Here is a 14,989-nt window from a genome sequence, read left to right on the forward strand (position 1 = left end):
AATGCGTGTGTGTGTGCGTGTTTTGGTGTGGGATGGATTGTGACACGTATGTTGGTCCGTCTCGTTGAAGCCACCCGTCCCGGCAGGACATCTCTACCTGGGGCCGGGAGAGCACACGGACAACTTTGAGAAGCCCTTCTTGCTTAGCAACATGGAGGCGAGAGACGCGACGGCAGGTGAGCTTGTTGTTAGCATTGGCTAATGTTTAGCTAATGTAAATAAATGCTTGTAAACATGTGTTAAAACTTATTAAAACTTGTATTTAAATGATACTACTACACAAGTATTTACGCTTAAGTAAGTGTCCGAACTATTATTAAAGGTTTGTGTTGACTTTCTTATTGATAATATTACTTATAATGTTCATAATTCCATGAATTGATTAACGTGGACCCCGACTTAAAGAAGTGGAAAAACTTATTGGGGTGTTACCATTTAGTGGTCAATTGTAAGGAATATGTACTGTACTGTGAAATCTACTAATAAAAGTCTCAATCAATCAATCAAGGTGCTCTCCTGGGCAATGACGGAGAGCAAAAAACTGCAAAGAAAAGTCCCCCCGCTAAGAAAGTACATCCACCTAAAAGTAAGATGGAGCAACTTTTTGGCTTCAAGAAGGAAGATGTGACGTCATGGCGCAGCCTGGTGACCCTCCTGAACCGCCCCACAGACCCTGCATCCCTGGGCATCTTTCGCTGCATGTTTGGTGAGTGACTAGTAAAGCTACGAATAAACCTGCGCGATGAATGAAATATCATCACGTGTGTCTGTGCAGGCTTGCTGATGGCCATCGACATCACACAGGAGCGTGGCCTGAGTCACGTGGACTACAAGTACCTGGACGGCGCCCCCGTGTGCCGCTTCCCGCTCTTCAACTTCCTGAAGCCGCTGCCCATGGACTGGATGTACATGGTCTATCTGGTGATGTTCATCGGTGAGGTGTTGTTTTTTGTTGTTGTTGTTTTCGCACTGCAACCCGCGCTGCACTCCCCTTCTTTGGGTATTGCCGTAGGGCAGTGTTTTTCAACCACTGTGCCGCGGCACACTAGCCGTGGGAGATTATCTCATTTTACCTATTTGGGTTAAAAATATATTTTGCAAACCAGTAATTATAGTCTGCAAATGATGTGTTGTTGTTGAGTGTCGGTGCTGTCTAGAGCTCGGCAGAGTAACCGTGTAATACTCTTCCATATCAGCAGGTGGCAGCCGGTAGCTAATTGCTTTGTAGATGTCGGAAACAGCGGGAGGCAGCGTGCAGGTAAAAAGGTGTCTTAATGCTTAAACCAAAAATAAACAAAAGGGGAGTCCCCCTAAGAAAAGGCATTGAAGCTTAGGGAAGGCTATGCATAACGAGACTAAAACTGAACTGGCTACAAAGTAAACAAAAACAGAATGCTGGACGACAGCAAAGACTTACTGTGGAGCAAAGACGGCGTCCACAATGTACATCCGAACATGACATGACAATCAACAATGTCCCCACAAAGAAGGATAAAAACAACTGAAATATTCTTGATTGCTAAAACAAAGTAGATGCGGGGAATATCGCTCAAAGGAAGACATGAAACTGCTACAAGGAAAATACCAAAAAAAAGAGAAAAAGACACCAAACACTAAAACACTACACACAGGAAAACAGCAAAAAAGTCCAAATAAGTCAGGGTGTGATGTGACAGGTGGTGACAGTACACCTACTTTGAGACAAGAGCTATAGTGATGCATGCTTGGTTATGGTTTAAAGTCATATCCAACAATTGCAACAACGACTTTTTACCGTCAACAGAGTTGAGTTTTTTAATGATTTCTGCTGGTGGTGTGCCTCCGCATTTTTTCAACACAAAAAAATGTGCCTTGGCTCAAAAAAGGTTGAAAAACACTGCCGTGGGGGATGCTCTCTGTGGGGAAGCTGGACATAAAAGCACACATTCGCCCCTTTTATACCGTCTGCCTAAACCTGCTGATACAAAACCCAAAACCAGTGATGTTGTGTAAATGGTAAATAAAAACAGAATACAATGATTTGCAAATCCTTTTCAACCTATATTCAGTTGAATAGACTGCATAGACAACATACTTAACCTTCAAACTGGTAACCTTTGTTATTTTTTGCAACTATTAGATCATTTGGAATTTGATGCCTGCAACATGTTTCAAAAAAGCTGGCACAAGTGGCAAAAAAGACTGAGAAAGTTGAGGAATGCTCATCGAACACTTATTTGGAACATCCCACCGGTGAACAGGCTAATTGGGAACAGGTGGGTGCCATGATTGGGTATAAAAGCAGCTTCCATGAAATGCTCAGTCATTCACAAACAAGGATGGGGCGAGGGTCACCACTTTGTGAACAAATGCGTGAGCAAATTGTCCCAACAGTTTAAGAACAACATTTCTCAACCAGCTATTGCAAGGAATTTAGGGATTTCACCATCTACGCTCCGTCCATAATATCATCAAAAGATTCAGAGAATCTGGAGAAATCACTGCAAGGCCAAAAACCAACATTGAATGCCCGTGACCTTCGATCCCTCAGGCGGTACTCCATCAAAAAGCGAAAAGGATATCACCACATGGGCTCAGGAACACTTCAGAAAACCACTGTCAGTAACTACAACTCGTCGCTACATCTGTAAGTGCAAGTTAAAATTTACCATGCAAAGCAAAAGCCATTTATCAACAACACCCAGAAATGCCGCCAGCTTCGCTGGGTCCGAACTTATCTAAGATGGACGGAATTACTGAGTTTTGTTCAAAGGAAAGGCCATGTAACACAGTGGTAAAAATGTCCCTGTGCCAACTTTTTTTGCAGTTTGTTGCTGCAATTAAATTCTTAGTTCAAATATTAAATATCTTGTCTTTGCAGTCTATTCAATTGAATATAAGTTGAAAAGGATTTGCAAATCTATGTATTCTGTTTTTATTTACAAATTACACAACGTGCCAACTTCACTGGTTTTGGGGTTTGTACAATGACAGAAAAAAGATATTTCCTAAACATGTTAACGTTTAAAAATCCATAATCTTTTCCTTTACTGCAGGGGTGTCACGCTCGCTTTCATTGAGGGCCACATCACAGGTATGGCTGCCCTCAGAGGGAGGGCCGCTTGTAACAGCGAGTATTATATGAATTTGCCTATCCATTTCATTATATATTTTTTTACGTAATACTGTAAAACAAAAAAAATCTTTAGATTTCACAGTAAAAAAAAAAAAAAAAGGCAACTTAGTCACCAGAATGTGAGTGTATAATATACGGTGTTTTTACAACATAATGGGAAAGCAGTATCCCAGTTTTTTTTATTCTGAAAACTGAGCTCAGTTTTTTACCGTTAAAAAAAAAATGTGGCACCCTTTTTCAGTTTACAGTAATAAACCGTGAAAACAACAACCGTATATTTTACATGTACGGTAAACTAGCATCTCAGTCAACATAATTTTACCGTACAGTGGTAGAGTTCTTACATTTACAGTAATATGCTGTAAAAAAAACCCTGTAAATTGTACAGAGAAATCTATTTTTACAGTGCACATTTTAATCTTACTATGAACTCGTAAGTCAAGCAGATATTTTGGTATTTATTTCCATTTTGACAAATTTTTGGGGGGACATTATGATAATATAATATTTGTTGCAATATTGGATAATATTTAAGTAAAAATGGGAAGAACAAATACATGTTGTAAGAAAAGATAAGGTACTTTGACACATTATTTCCAGGCACACATTAAATAATGTGGCGGGCTATACGTGGCCTTGAGTTTGACACCTGTGCTTTCATGCGTTGTTAAAGTTGTCTTTATCAGGTTTATTTTTCTCAAGCTGCTGCGCGTCTTCTTCTCAACTTCCTTTCGCACTGCCTGAAATAACTGACTGTATTCTGCCTGTTTACTCACATAAACGTGTGAAAGCGCCCACACACACACACACACACACACATGACGAGGGTGGGTCAAACGATATATCATGAAACACAAAGAGTGTGTGCCGCTTTAAGAAAAAAAAACATGCGACCATTACAGTTGCTGTGTTGTTTGACTACAAAGCGCCAAACTTTTTTTTTTTTTTATGAGCAAGGGCTTTTTTGGCTCATTATGACTGATCATTTCTTCGCCATTGTGAACTAAGAAAAGGGAAATTCAAAAGTGTGGCACACTTCTATTGTTTACTATTTGGCTCATTGACCAGAGTTGCAAGTTTTACATTCCATTCTGCCCAGTGCAGAATATAAAATAAACATTGCTAACTATTCATTTCATTTGTAGGTCAAATGTAGTTACTTTTAAATTCAGCAGATAGCGCCATTATGAAATGCCAACACAGTGTCATTTAGGTATGTGTCAGGTTCAAACACTGATGACATCTTGAGAATTAAACAGACAGAATTAAATTTGGCTCAATTTGAGGAGAGACGCATGGACACTGTACCATCGTACAGTGTCTCAGCACACTCTGCCAAAAGATTGCACGCCTCCTTTTATTTGGACCTTCCCTGACCACATGGCCACAGCTGTTTCTAAGGGACGAGGGTCGTAAACAGTCAAAAAAAGAGGTCGTAAAAGAGTTCAAAAAGAGGTTCGTAAAACAGTTAAAGAGGTCGTCTGGAACTTGGGCAGATCCTGCCTTCTCTCCGCTTTGTAGTTCTTGGGTTAAAAGAGTATCTTTCTGTTGATTACAATACATGAAAGAAACACCTTCATGTTGCTTCCCCCCCTTACACAGTGGAGTTTTACAAGCCTTCTTCTCGGTAGGTTTCAAAGACAGCTTTTGCTTCTCGCTAGGAACTCATTGAAACACAAAGTTTTTGTGATGACTTAGATAAAATTATTCTAACATTATGGGTACCTAATCTGGTAATTTTTTGTCACTGACTGAAACCCGCCGGGGGTAGCACGGTGGAACAGGGGTTAGTGCATGTGCCTCACAATACGCAGGTCCTGAGTAGTCCTGAGTTCAGTTCTTGGTTCTGGCGGATAAACGGCGAGTATATTGTTAGGCTTTTGATGCAGCTGCATGTTTCCCATAAACTGTCAAGATACCTGTGGCGGTGGGAGCGTGGTCACCATCGAGTAATTTGCATAATTTACTACAATATGATTTTCTCTAAAAAGGCTAAAAAAAATGTATACTTACTAATTAATAATAACAGTTTTGTTTTAAACGTCCATCCATTCATCCATCCATTTTACAATATAATTACAACACTTTATGTACATATTTATATACAGATATGAACAACAAGTTATTCACTGAAATATATTTATTAATTGTGGTTCTTACAAAAAATATATCTTATAAAATATAAAAGCTAAAATGTCTCTTAAAGCTCTGCCCCTTTAATTAGTGCATACTAAATCATTTAACTTTAGCCTACTACTACAACCATATTATTTACCAGCAACATAAAGTGAAACAGAGGCAGAGGTGTCCTGCCACAGTCAGTAACAAATAAACAGAAAACAGTAGTGGTCAAATACAAATAAGGCAACAAGAGAAGTATCCTACACTTCTCTTTTGTAAAGTAAATCTGAACAGCCTATATGGGCATCTACATCAACTATATGATTTGCCTGAGAAGCTGGACAAAAAAAATAAAATAAATAAAAATAAAAAAATTTTAAAAATTTGTGGCGGACGTAATTCTTTCGTGGCGGGCCGCCACAAATAAATGAATGTGCGGGAAACACTGAGCTGTTTTGTGGGTCCCCCTGAAAGACGCCTTACTTCACGCTTAAGAGGAAATGATTATTATGTTGTTATTCGGCTGTCATAAAACTGTTAAAAGTGTCATAGTAGGTGAAAAAAGCGTGACTATTTTATGTTGTGTGTGTGTGCAGGCTCATTGGGCATCATGCTGGGCTGCTTGTACCGCCTTTCCTGCCTGATGTTCGTGTCCACGTACTGGTACGTCTTTTTCCTGGACAAGACGGCGTGGAATAACCACTCCTACCTCTACGGCCTCATCGGGTTTCAGCTCACGCTCATGGACGCCAACAGATACTGGTAAGTGGACCGTACTCGTCCTCTGGCTTCCTCCTACACGTCAGTGTTGTTTTCGTCAACGATGACGATGACGAAATCATTTCGTTGACGCCACTTTTTTTCATGACGATAACGAGACGGTGACGAGATAAACATGTCTCTCTGATGACGAAAACATGACGAGACGTGTGTGAGTTTTCGTTGACGAGACGAGAACGGACGAAAATGTTAGTGGGTAATCTGTCAGACGTTTAAAATGCATGACATTTCTGTTTGTGTGTGTCAATTAAAACCTACAAAGTATCTGCTGCTGCCTACAGCTGCTGTAGTACAGCAGGCTGCTGCATTCTATCCTTGTTTGGTCACGCCCACCAACTGGCGTGCAGCGCACAACGTGCTCAACACGTCAGACTGTTGTTACTCGTCAGGCAATGGACCGGCAGTTTCAACACAGGGGCTCAATGGTCGCAAACGTAGAGACGACATATGGGTGTATTTTAAATATAACCCAGCAGATAATAAAACAGAGTGTATTGTGAAGGAAGACGGTGACAAATGTGGCCACAAAATATGCGGAAAAAATACGACCAACCTTAAGCGGCACCTTAAGGCTCGCCACAAGGATATTTTTTCAAAGGTAAGTTACAAATGCTGTTAACATAATCGATAAATGTCACAGTAAGCTAATATATTAGTACGTTTTCCACATACTCCTGGCGCAAATGGGCTGCTAACTTCAGGCTAAAGTTAGCTTTTGTTACGCTAACGTCAATTCATTTTGTGTGTGTTACTTTAGCAGCATGTTTAGCCATGTTTACATTCAGTGACGGTGTGGTTATCTCTTTGTGAGTACCTTCTGTCAGCACGTAACTTGATTATGTTAAACAGGTCGAGTTACTGTTATACGAAATAAAGCCACAATTGCTGAAGTAGAATGTTTTTGTATTTTGGCTTTTTTGGAGTAATGAACTTTGATTCCACTGTTACCACTTTATCTGTGTGTAATACACAATCCTTGGATCAGAAATGTGCTGTTGGGTGGAAACATTTTATGTCTAAAACCATTCCTTTATTGTTATTATTTGTGAAAATAGCAGATCTGCAAGCTTACAATAGGTTGAACTTATAGATCTGCTGCTATTTTCACAACTTATGTGTGACACTGCCTAACAGCAATCTCCAATACTCATTGACCTAAATTAATTTGTTAAAAGACTATACTTATATACTTATTATACTTTTTATTCTTTTTTTTTGGACTAAAACTAGACTAAAACCTTTTTGACTTTTCATCGACTAAAACTAGACTAAAACCCTTTTGAGATTTCGTCGACTAAAACTGGACTAAAACTATCACATATAAAAGTGACTAAAATGTGACTAAAACTAATAAGCATTTTAGTCCAAAAGACTAAGACTAAATGTAAGATGGTTGTCAAAAACAACATTGCTACACGTGAGCAAGCATTTCTTCTCTGTAGGTCAGTGGACGGCTTGAGGAGAGGCACCATAAGAAACGCACACGTGCCGCTGTGGAACTACACCTTGTTGAGGACGCAGGTTAGCGCATCCGTCGTCTTGATGTAGGTGTTTTTTTTCAGCTCATGAAAGCGTCTCTTGCAGATATTTATAGTCTACTTCCTCGCTGGAATTAAGAAGCTGGATGCTGATTGGATGGAGGGCTACTCCATGTCCTACTTGGCGCATCATTGGCTGTTTGATCCCTTCAGGTATCACTGAAAAGCTCACAGGTGTCCCATAAAGTCCAGACTCATTTGAGGCTGTGGCGTTGCAGGATGATTCTTCCCGTGGAGTTAATCAGTCTGCTGGTGGTCCACGGCGGCGGTCTAATTCTGGACCTGAGCGCGGGCTTCCTGCTCTTTTTTGACGCCACAAGACCTTACGCGGTTGTCTTCGTCAGCTACTTCCACCTCATGAACTCTCAGCTCTTCAGCATCGGTGAGTTTGTCCTGTGCTGTTTCTCATTGGTTCGCCCATACGATGCTCCAATCCTCCCATCAGGCATGTTCCCCTACGCCATGCTGGCCACCAGTCCGCTCTTCTTCTACACCGACTGGCCCAGGAGGTTCTTCGGCCGCTTCCCGGCGTTCCTCAGGGGCGTCCTCCCGTACACGACCCCCGACCCCCAGCCCAGCTCTTCCTGCATTTACCAGGAGGCTGGACGGCAGCAGGGTGTCGCCAAGTCTTCCAAGACGAGGTTCAAACACAAACTGGCGGCCTTCTTTGCTGTGGTCTACGTGCTTGAGCAGTTCTTCCTGCCGTACTCCCACTTCATCACTAAGGTGGATCATATTTGGGCGGCTTTAGTGTCAACAAAGCCTTATCACTTTGCTCAATTGTCTGATGGTCTGCTTTGGGTCTGCCAGGGTTACAACAACTGGACCAACGGCTTGTACGGCTACTCCTGGGACATGATGGTGCACTCGCGCAGCCACCAGCACGTGAAGATCACCTACAAGGACGGCCAAACCGGGGATATTGGATACCTCAATCCAGGGGTGAGTTACACAGATATGAACAGTAGACGATGTGTGGCTCTACACTGTGGTCGTGCGGCAGGTGTTCACTCACAGTCGGCGCTGGAAGGACCACGGCGACATGCTGAAGCAGTACGCCACCTGCCTCAGTGATCTGCTGCCTCGCTACAACATCTCCGACCCTGAAATCTACTTTGACATCTGGGTGTCCATCAATGAACGTTTCCAGCAAAGGTAGGGCAACACGTTTCGTAGAAGTGTTCAACTACGGTTGTACAGTATACCGGTACTATTATAGTCATCATCATCATCATCGGCGGTCACTCGAACGAGTATGACGATCCTCCTGGTAGGGGTGTATCCCTTTATGGAGGATGCCTGTGCGTGACTTAGTTTAACGTGGGGAGACTGGTGCACAGACAGTCACCACACGATCCTTGACAGAATCGGATCAGGGTCCAGTGGCACGGAGTCCAAGACGACTGGGGACCCTTTTCTGCCGCAGCCTTCTTCCGCCATCGCAGCCGTTGTGGTAGTTCTTAAATCTACCGTGCTCCGCTGTTGAGGTCTTCACCGTATCTTAAAACTCATTTGTATACTCTAGCCTTTAAATAGACCCCCCTTTTTTAGACCAGTTGATCTGCTGTTTTCTTTTCTCCTTTGCCCCCTCGCCGGGTTATTCCGGTTCCGATGACCATGGATGAGGTGCTGGCTGTCCAGAGTTGGGACCCGGGGTGGACCGCTCGCCTGTGCATCGGTTGGGGACGTCTCTGCGCTACTGACCTGTCTCCGCTCGAGATGGTCTCCTGCTGGCCCCACTATGGACTGGACTCTCACTGTTATGTGGATCCACTAGGGACTGTACTTAGAGGGGGGGTTACCCACATATGCGGTCCCCTCCAAGGTTTCTCATAGTCATTCACATCGACGTCCCTTGTGTGGGCTCTGTGCCGAGGATGTCGTTGTGGCTTGTGCAGCCCTTTGAGACTTTTGTGATTTAGGGCTATATAAATAAACATTGATTGATTGATCCCTGGCTAGGGGGCAGTCAGGTACTAGGCCTTTGCCAAGGGCCACCTGGGGTAGCAGTAGTGAAGGGGTTAACCTCCTAGTGCCCCAAGACCCCATAGGGGAGCCTCCACTGCCGGATGCACTTTAACGCCATGCCCAATACCATTATAGTATTGCAATAGTAATGAATAAAAAAATGGTACTATACTCTGTTTGAAAAGTACCAATTCCCAGTTTTCTTTTTCTTTTTTAACGGGCATGACGGCGCGTTGTCACGTCGTGACATTGCTGGTTTTAGGAACAGAGGAGCATGTTCGGCAGCGCACAATCACGGAGTACTTACAAGCAGACACAGTGTGTAGACAGAAAAGGGAGAATGGGCGCATTTTGGCTTAAAAAGTAAAGATAAAGGTGAAGTTATAACACTGAAACACCCTCAGGAAGAGGTGCTTTAAGACATGGCTAGCTAGCTAGCGGCTAACGTCCATCCGCAGTCGGCAGTGTTTTAGCTACTTCTAAATCGCTAATCTTTTTCTTACAAGTATCATTCCTGTGGGACGAGGAATAGCTAAACAAATGCCATGGGTGGATCTACACCTAACATCCACTGTAATGATACCAAGTACACTAAAGTTAAAGTACCAATGATAGTCACACACACACACTAGGTGTGGTGAAATTTGTCCTCTGCATTTGACCCATCCCCTTGTTCACCCCCTGGGAGGTGAGGGGAGCAGTGGGCAGCAGCAGTGCTGCGCCCGGGAATCATGTTTGGTGATTTAACCCCCAATTCCAACCCTTGATGCTGAGTGCCAAGCAGGGAGGTAATGGCTCCCACTTTTATATACTACTATGATAATATTGATATTTTTTTTCGTCACAAAATCTTTTTAAAATTCATAGTATGTTTATAAAGTCAGGAAATATGTCCCTGGACACATGAGGACTTTGAATATGACCAATGTATGATCCTGTAACTACTGGGTATCGGATCGATACCTACATTTGTGGTATCATCCACAACTAATGTAAAGTATCAAACAACAGAAGAAGAAGTGATTATTACATTTTAACAGAAGTGTAGATAGAACATGTTAAAAGAGAAAGTAAGCAGATATTAACAGTTAATGAACAAGTGGATTAATAATTAATTTTTACAGCTTGTCCCTCATAATGTTGACAAAATAATAGGTAGATAAATGACACAATATGTTACTGCATACGTCAGCAGACTAATTAGGAGCCTTTGTTTGTTTACTTACTACTAAAAGACAAGTTGTCTAGTATGTTCACTATTTTATTTAAGAACTAAGTTACAATAAGAAACATATGTTTAATGTACCCTAAGATTTTTTTGTTAAAATAAAGCCAATAATGCAATTTTTTGTGGTCCCCTTTACTTAGAAAAGTATCAAAATACATTATGGAACCGGTACCAAAATATTGTTATCGGGACAACACTATGTGCAACGAACAATCACTTTGCTCTCTTCCAAGGATATTCGACCCCCGCGTGGACGTCGTGAAGGCCGACTGGTCGCCATTCCGACCAAACCCGTGGCTGATGCCCCTGCTGGTGGATCTCTCGCCCTGGAGGACAAAGTTCCAGGAGATCGAGAGCTCTTTGGACAATCAGACAGAGATTGTCTTTATCGCAGATTTTCCAGGTGACTTTAATATGACTTATTTATGATCAGTCAATTCCTAACCTCACATACGGTGCATCCGGAAAGTATTCACAGCGTCTGACGTTTTCCACATTTTATGTTACCAGACAAATTTTTTCCCTGAGTCAAAATATTTGCCCAGCTCTGGTCTAGTGTGTGCAGTTTTTTCAATCTGTATCCCACCTGCAGAGGGCGCCCATGTGACACGCACATCTTCACCAGATGAGAACATGAGGCTGACCATGAATAGGAATCTTTTTTCCCCCAGGTGTGTACTTACTTGCGCCACGTGTCCTTGCAGGCCTCCACCTGGAGAACTTTGTGAGCGAAGATCTGGGCAACACCAGCATCCACCTGCTGCAGGGCAGCGTGAAGGTGGAGGTGGTGGAGGAGAAGAAGAACTACACGATGCAAGCCGGGGAGAAGATGACGGTGACAACGTTTAATTGGCCTGTCGCTACCTTGGCAACAGTCGAGCGTTGATCCCCCCCCCCCCCCCCCCCCCCCCCCCGATGTGTGCAGGTTCCCGCTGGAGCTTACCATAGAGTGTACACGGTGTCCCAGGGGCCGTCTTGCTACATGTACGTCTACGTCAACACCACGGAGGCGGCGCTGCAGCAGAACTTCACCAAGCTGTTGGACCTCCAGGAGCGCATCCGGAACGGGACAGGTGACGTATAGGAAAGCTATCAGAGGACTGACCAATGCTGCAAAGTAGGAAATATCATCTATTTATCATGCTAGACTGATGATATAAACATGCCAACTTTTTAAACCAATTTTTCAGCCTTAAACCTAAGTCATAAAACTTGGTACTTAACACATGCTAACTGTTAGCATGCTAACTTTTTAGCCAATTTTTCAACCAAACACCTCAGTCATAACGTGGTACTTGACACAGGCTAGACTGATGATATAAACTTGCTAACTTTTTAAACCGAATTTTCAGCCTTAAACTTCTGTCATAACACTTGGCACTTGACACATGCTAACTGTTAGCATGCTAACTTTTTTAGTCAATTTTGCAGCCGAACACCTCAGTCATAACGTGGTACTTGACACATACTAGACCAGGGGTCGGCAACCCGCGGCTCCGGAGCCGCATGCGGCTCCTTGACCACTCTGATGCGGCTCAGCTACATACATGCCGACCCCCCCGATTTTCCCAGGAGACTTATGGATGTCAGTGCCTCTCATAGACTACTCCCAGGAAAAAATAATCCTATTTATACTCTAATTACTATATAAAGGGCATGCCCTAATTGCACTGCAGTAATTGTCCTCTATAGCATTTACATACAGCGTGCCAGTTCAGCCACATGTTGCATGTTGTTATTACTTGCTCACACAGGAGACAGCAAAGCATACTTACTCATCAGCCACACAGCTTACACTGACGGTAGCCGTATCAAACAACTTTAACATTGTTACGTTACAAATATGCGCCACACTGTGAACCCACACCAAAAAAGAATGAAAAACACATTTCTGCAGAACATCCCACTGTAACACAACATAAACACAACACAACCATTACCCAGAATCCCATGCAGCCCTAACTCTTCCGGTCTACATTATACACCCCCGCTACCACCAAATCCCCCCACACATCAACCCCCCCCTCTCCGTGCGTTGGTTGAGCGGAAGAGTTAGGGCTGCATGGGATTCTGGGTATTGGTACCGTCAGTGTAAGATGTGTGGCTGTTGACTTAGTAGCCTTGCTGTCTGTAACGCTATCAAGCCAAAGCTGCATTCCACTTGTTGCCGAGCAGATACACTGATTGGGCAGACTCTAGAGGGCGCCAAATGCAGTGTCATCACGCTCTAATATTCGGGAGTCTCCCGGGAAAAATGAGAGGGTTGGCAAGTATGACGCAAGCGACATTCATTCAAAACTCGCGGGCTGCACTAACATCAAATTTCCACATTAAAGTACGTGCCAGTGCGTGTGTCTGGGACCCCTAGTTAACATAGCACAAAGCGTTTAAGCTTTGTATGCGGTGTTTTTCATTTTAAATTTTAAAAACATATTTTGTGGCTCCCATTACTTTCTTTAATGTGTGAAACTTGCCAAAATGGCTCTTTGAGTGGTAAAGGTTGCCGACCCCTGTACTAGACTGATAATATAAACATGCTAACTTTTTAAACCAATTTTTCAGCTTTAAACCTAAGTCATAAAACTTGGTACTTGACACATGCTAACTTTTTAGCCAATATTTCAACCGAACACCTCAGTCATAACGTGGTACTTGACACAGGCTAGACTAATGATATAAACATGCTAACTTTTTAAACCAAATTTTCAGCCTTAAGCTTCTGTCATAACACTTGGCACTTGACACATGCTAACTGTTAGCATGCTAACTTTTTTAGTAAATTTTGCAGCCAAACACCTCAGTCATAACGTGGTACTTGACACATACTAGACCGATAATATAAACATGCTAACTTTTTAAACCAATTTTTCAGCTTTAAACCTAAGTCATAAAACTTGGTACTTAACACATGCTAACTGTTAGCATGCTAACTTTTTAGCCAATATTTCAACTGAACACCTCAGTCATAACGTGGTACTTGACACAGGCTAGACTGATGATATAAACATGCTAACTTTTTTTAACCAATTTTTCAGCCTTAAACCTAAGTCATAAAACTTGGTACTTGACACATGCTAACTTTTTAGCCAATATTTCAACCGAACACCTCAGTCATAACATGGTACTTGACACATACTAGACTGATAATATAAACATGCTAACTTTTTAAACCAATTTTTCAGCTTTAAACCTAAGTCATAAAACCTGGTACTTGACACATGCTAACTGTTAGCATGCTAACTTTTTTAGCCAATATTTCAACCGAACACCTCAGTCATAACGTGGTACTTGACACAGGCTAGACTGATATAAACATGCTAACTTTTTTAAACTAATTTTTCAGCCTTAAAGGCCTACTGAAATGAAATGTTTTTATTTAAACGGGAATAGCAGATCCATTCTATGTGTCATACTTGATCATTTTGCGATATTGCCATATTTTTGCTGAAAGGATTTAGTTTAGAACAACGTCGATAAAGTTCGCAACTTTTGGTCTCTGATAAAAAAAAACCTTGCCCCTACCGGAAGTAGCGTGACGTTGTCAGTTGTTCACTCCCTCATATTTTCCTATTGTTTTCAACGCAGCTAGAGCGATTCGGACGATTACCCCATTAATTTGAGCGAGGATGAAAGATTCGTGGACGAGGAACGTTAGAGTGACGGACTAGAATGCAGTGAAATACATATTTTTTTTCACTCTGACCGTAACTTAGGTACAAGCTGACTCATTGGATTCCACACTTTCTCCTTTTTCTATTGTGGATCACGGATTTGTATTTTAAACCACCTCGGATACTATATCCTCATGAAAATGAGAGTCGAGAACGCGAAATGGACATTCAGTGCCTTTTATCTACACGACAATACATCGGCGAAATGCTTTAGCTACGAGCTAATGTGATAGCATCGTGCTTTAACTGCATATAGAAACAAAAAAAATAACCCCCTGACTGGAAGGATAGATAGAAAATCAACAATACTATTAAACCGTGGACATGTAAATACACGGTTAATGCTTTCCAGGCTGGCGAAGGTTAACAATGCTGTGCTAACGACGCCATTGAATCTAACTTAGCAACCGGACCGCACAGAGCTATGCTAAAAACATTAGCTATCCACCTACGACAGCCAGCCCTCATCTGCTCATCAACACCCGTGCTCACCTGCGTTCCAGCGATCGGCGGAAGGACGAAGGACTTCACCCGATGCGTTTGGCGGCCCGGAGACATAGGAAGTCAA

General features: G+C 42.5%; 1 protein-coding gene across 1 annotated transcript in view; it reads left to right on the plus strand.

Moving 5' to 3' along the window:
* Nucleotides 1-14,989, plus strand: part of ggcx (gamma-glutamyl carboxylase) — a 23,148-nt gene continuing 8,159 nt past the window's right edge. The window contains exons 1-13 of the mRNA XM_062030924.1: nt 1-176; nt 509-706; nt 776-934; nt 5,833-5,998; nt 7,459-7,537; nt 7,601-7,707; nt 7,773-7,936; nt 8,000-8,280; nt 8,365-8,496; nt 8,558-8,709; nt 10,984-11,153; nt 11,455-11,585; nt 11,676-11,823. Of these exons, the coding sequence (XP_061886908.1) occupies nt 152-176; nt 509-706; nt 776-934; nt 5,833-5,998; nt 7,459-7,537; nt 7,601-7,707; nt 7,773-7,936; nt 8,000-8,280; nt 8,365-8,496; nt 8,558-8,709; nt 10,984-11,153; nt 11,455-11,585; nt 11,676-11,823 (1,912 nt within the window). The 5' untranslated portion in view covers nt 1-151. The remainder of the gene's footprint in view (nt 177-508; nt 707-775; nt 935-5,832; nt 5,999-7,458; nt 7,538-7,600; nt 7,708-7,772; nt 7,937-7,999; nt 8,281-8,364; nt 8,497-8,557; nt 8,710-10,983; nt 11,154-11,454; nt 11,586-11,675; nt 11,824-14,989) is intronic.

The sequence above is a fragment of the Entelurus aequoreus genome, linkage group LG21 (genome assembly GCF_033978785.1).
Source record: "Entelurus aequoreus isolate RoL-2023_Sb linkage group LG21, RoL_Eaeq_v1.1, whole genome shotgun sequence".
Lineage (NCBI taxonomy): Eukaryota > Metazoa > Chordata > Actinopteri > Syngnathiformes > Syngnathidae > Entelurus > Entelurus aequoreus.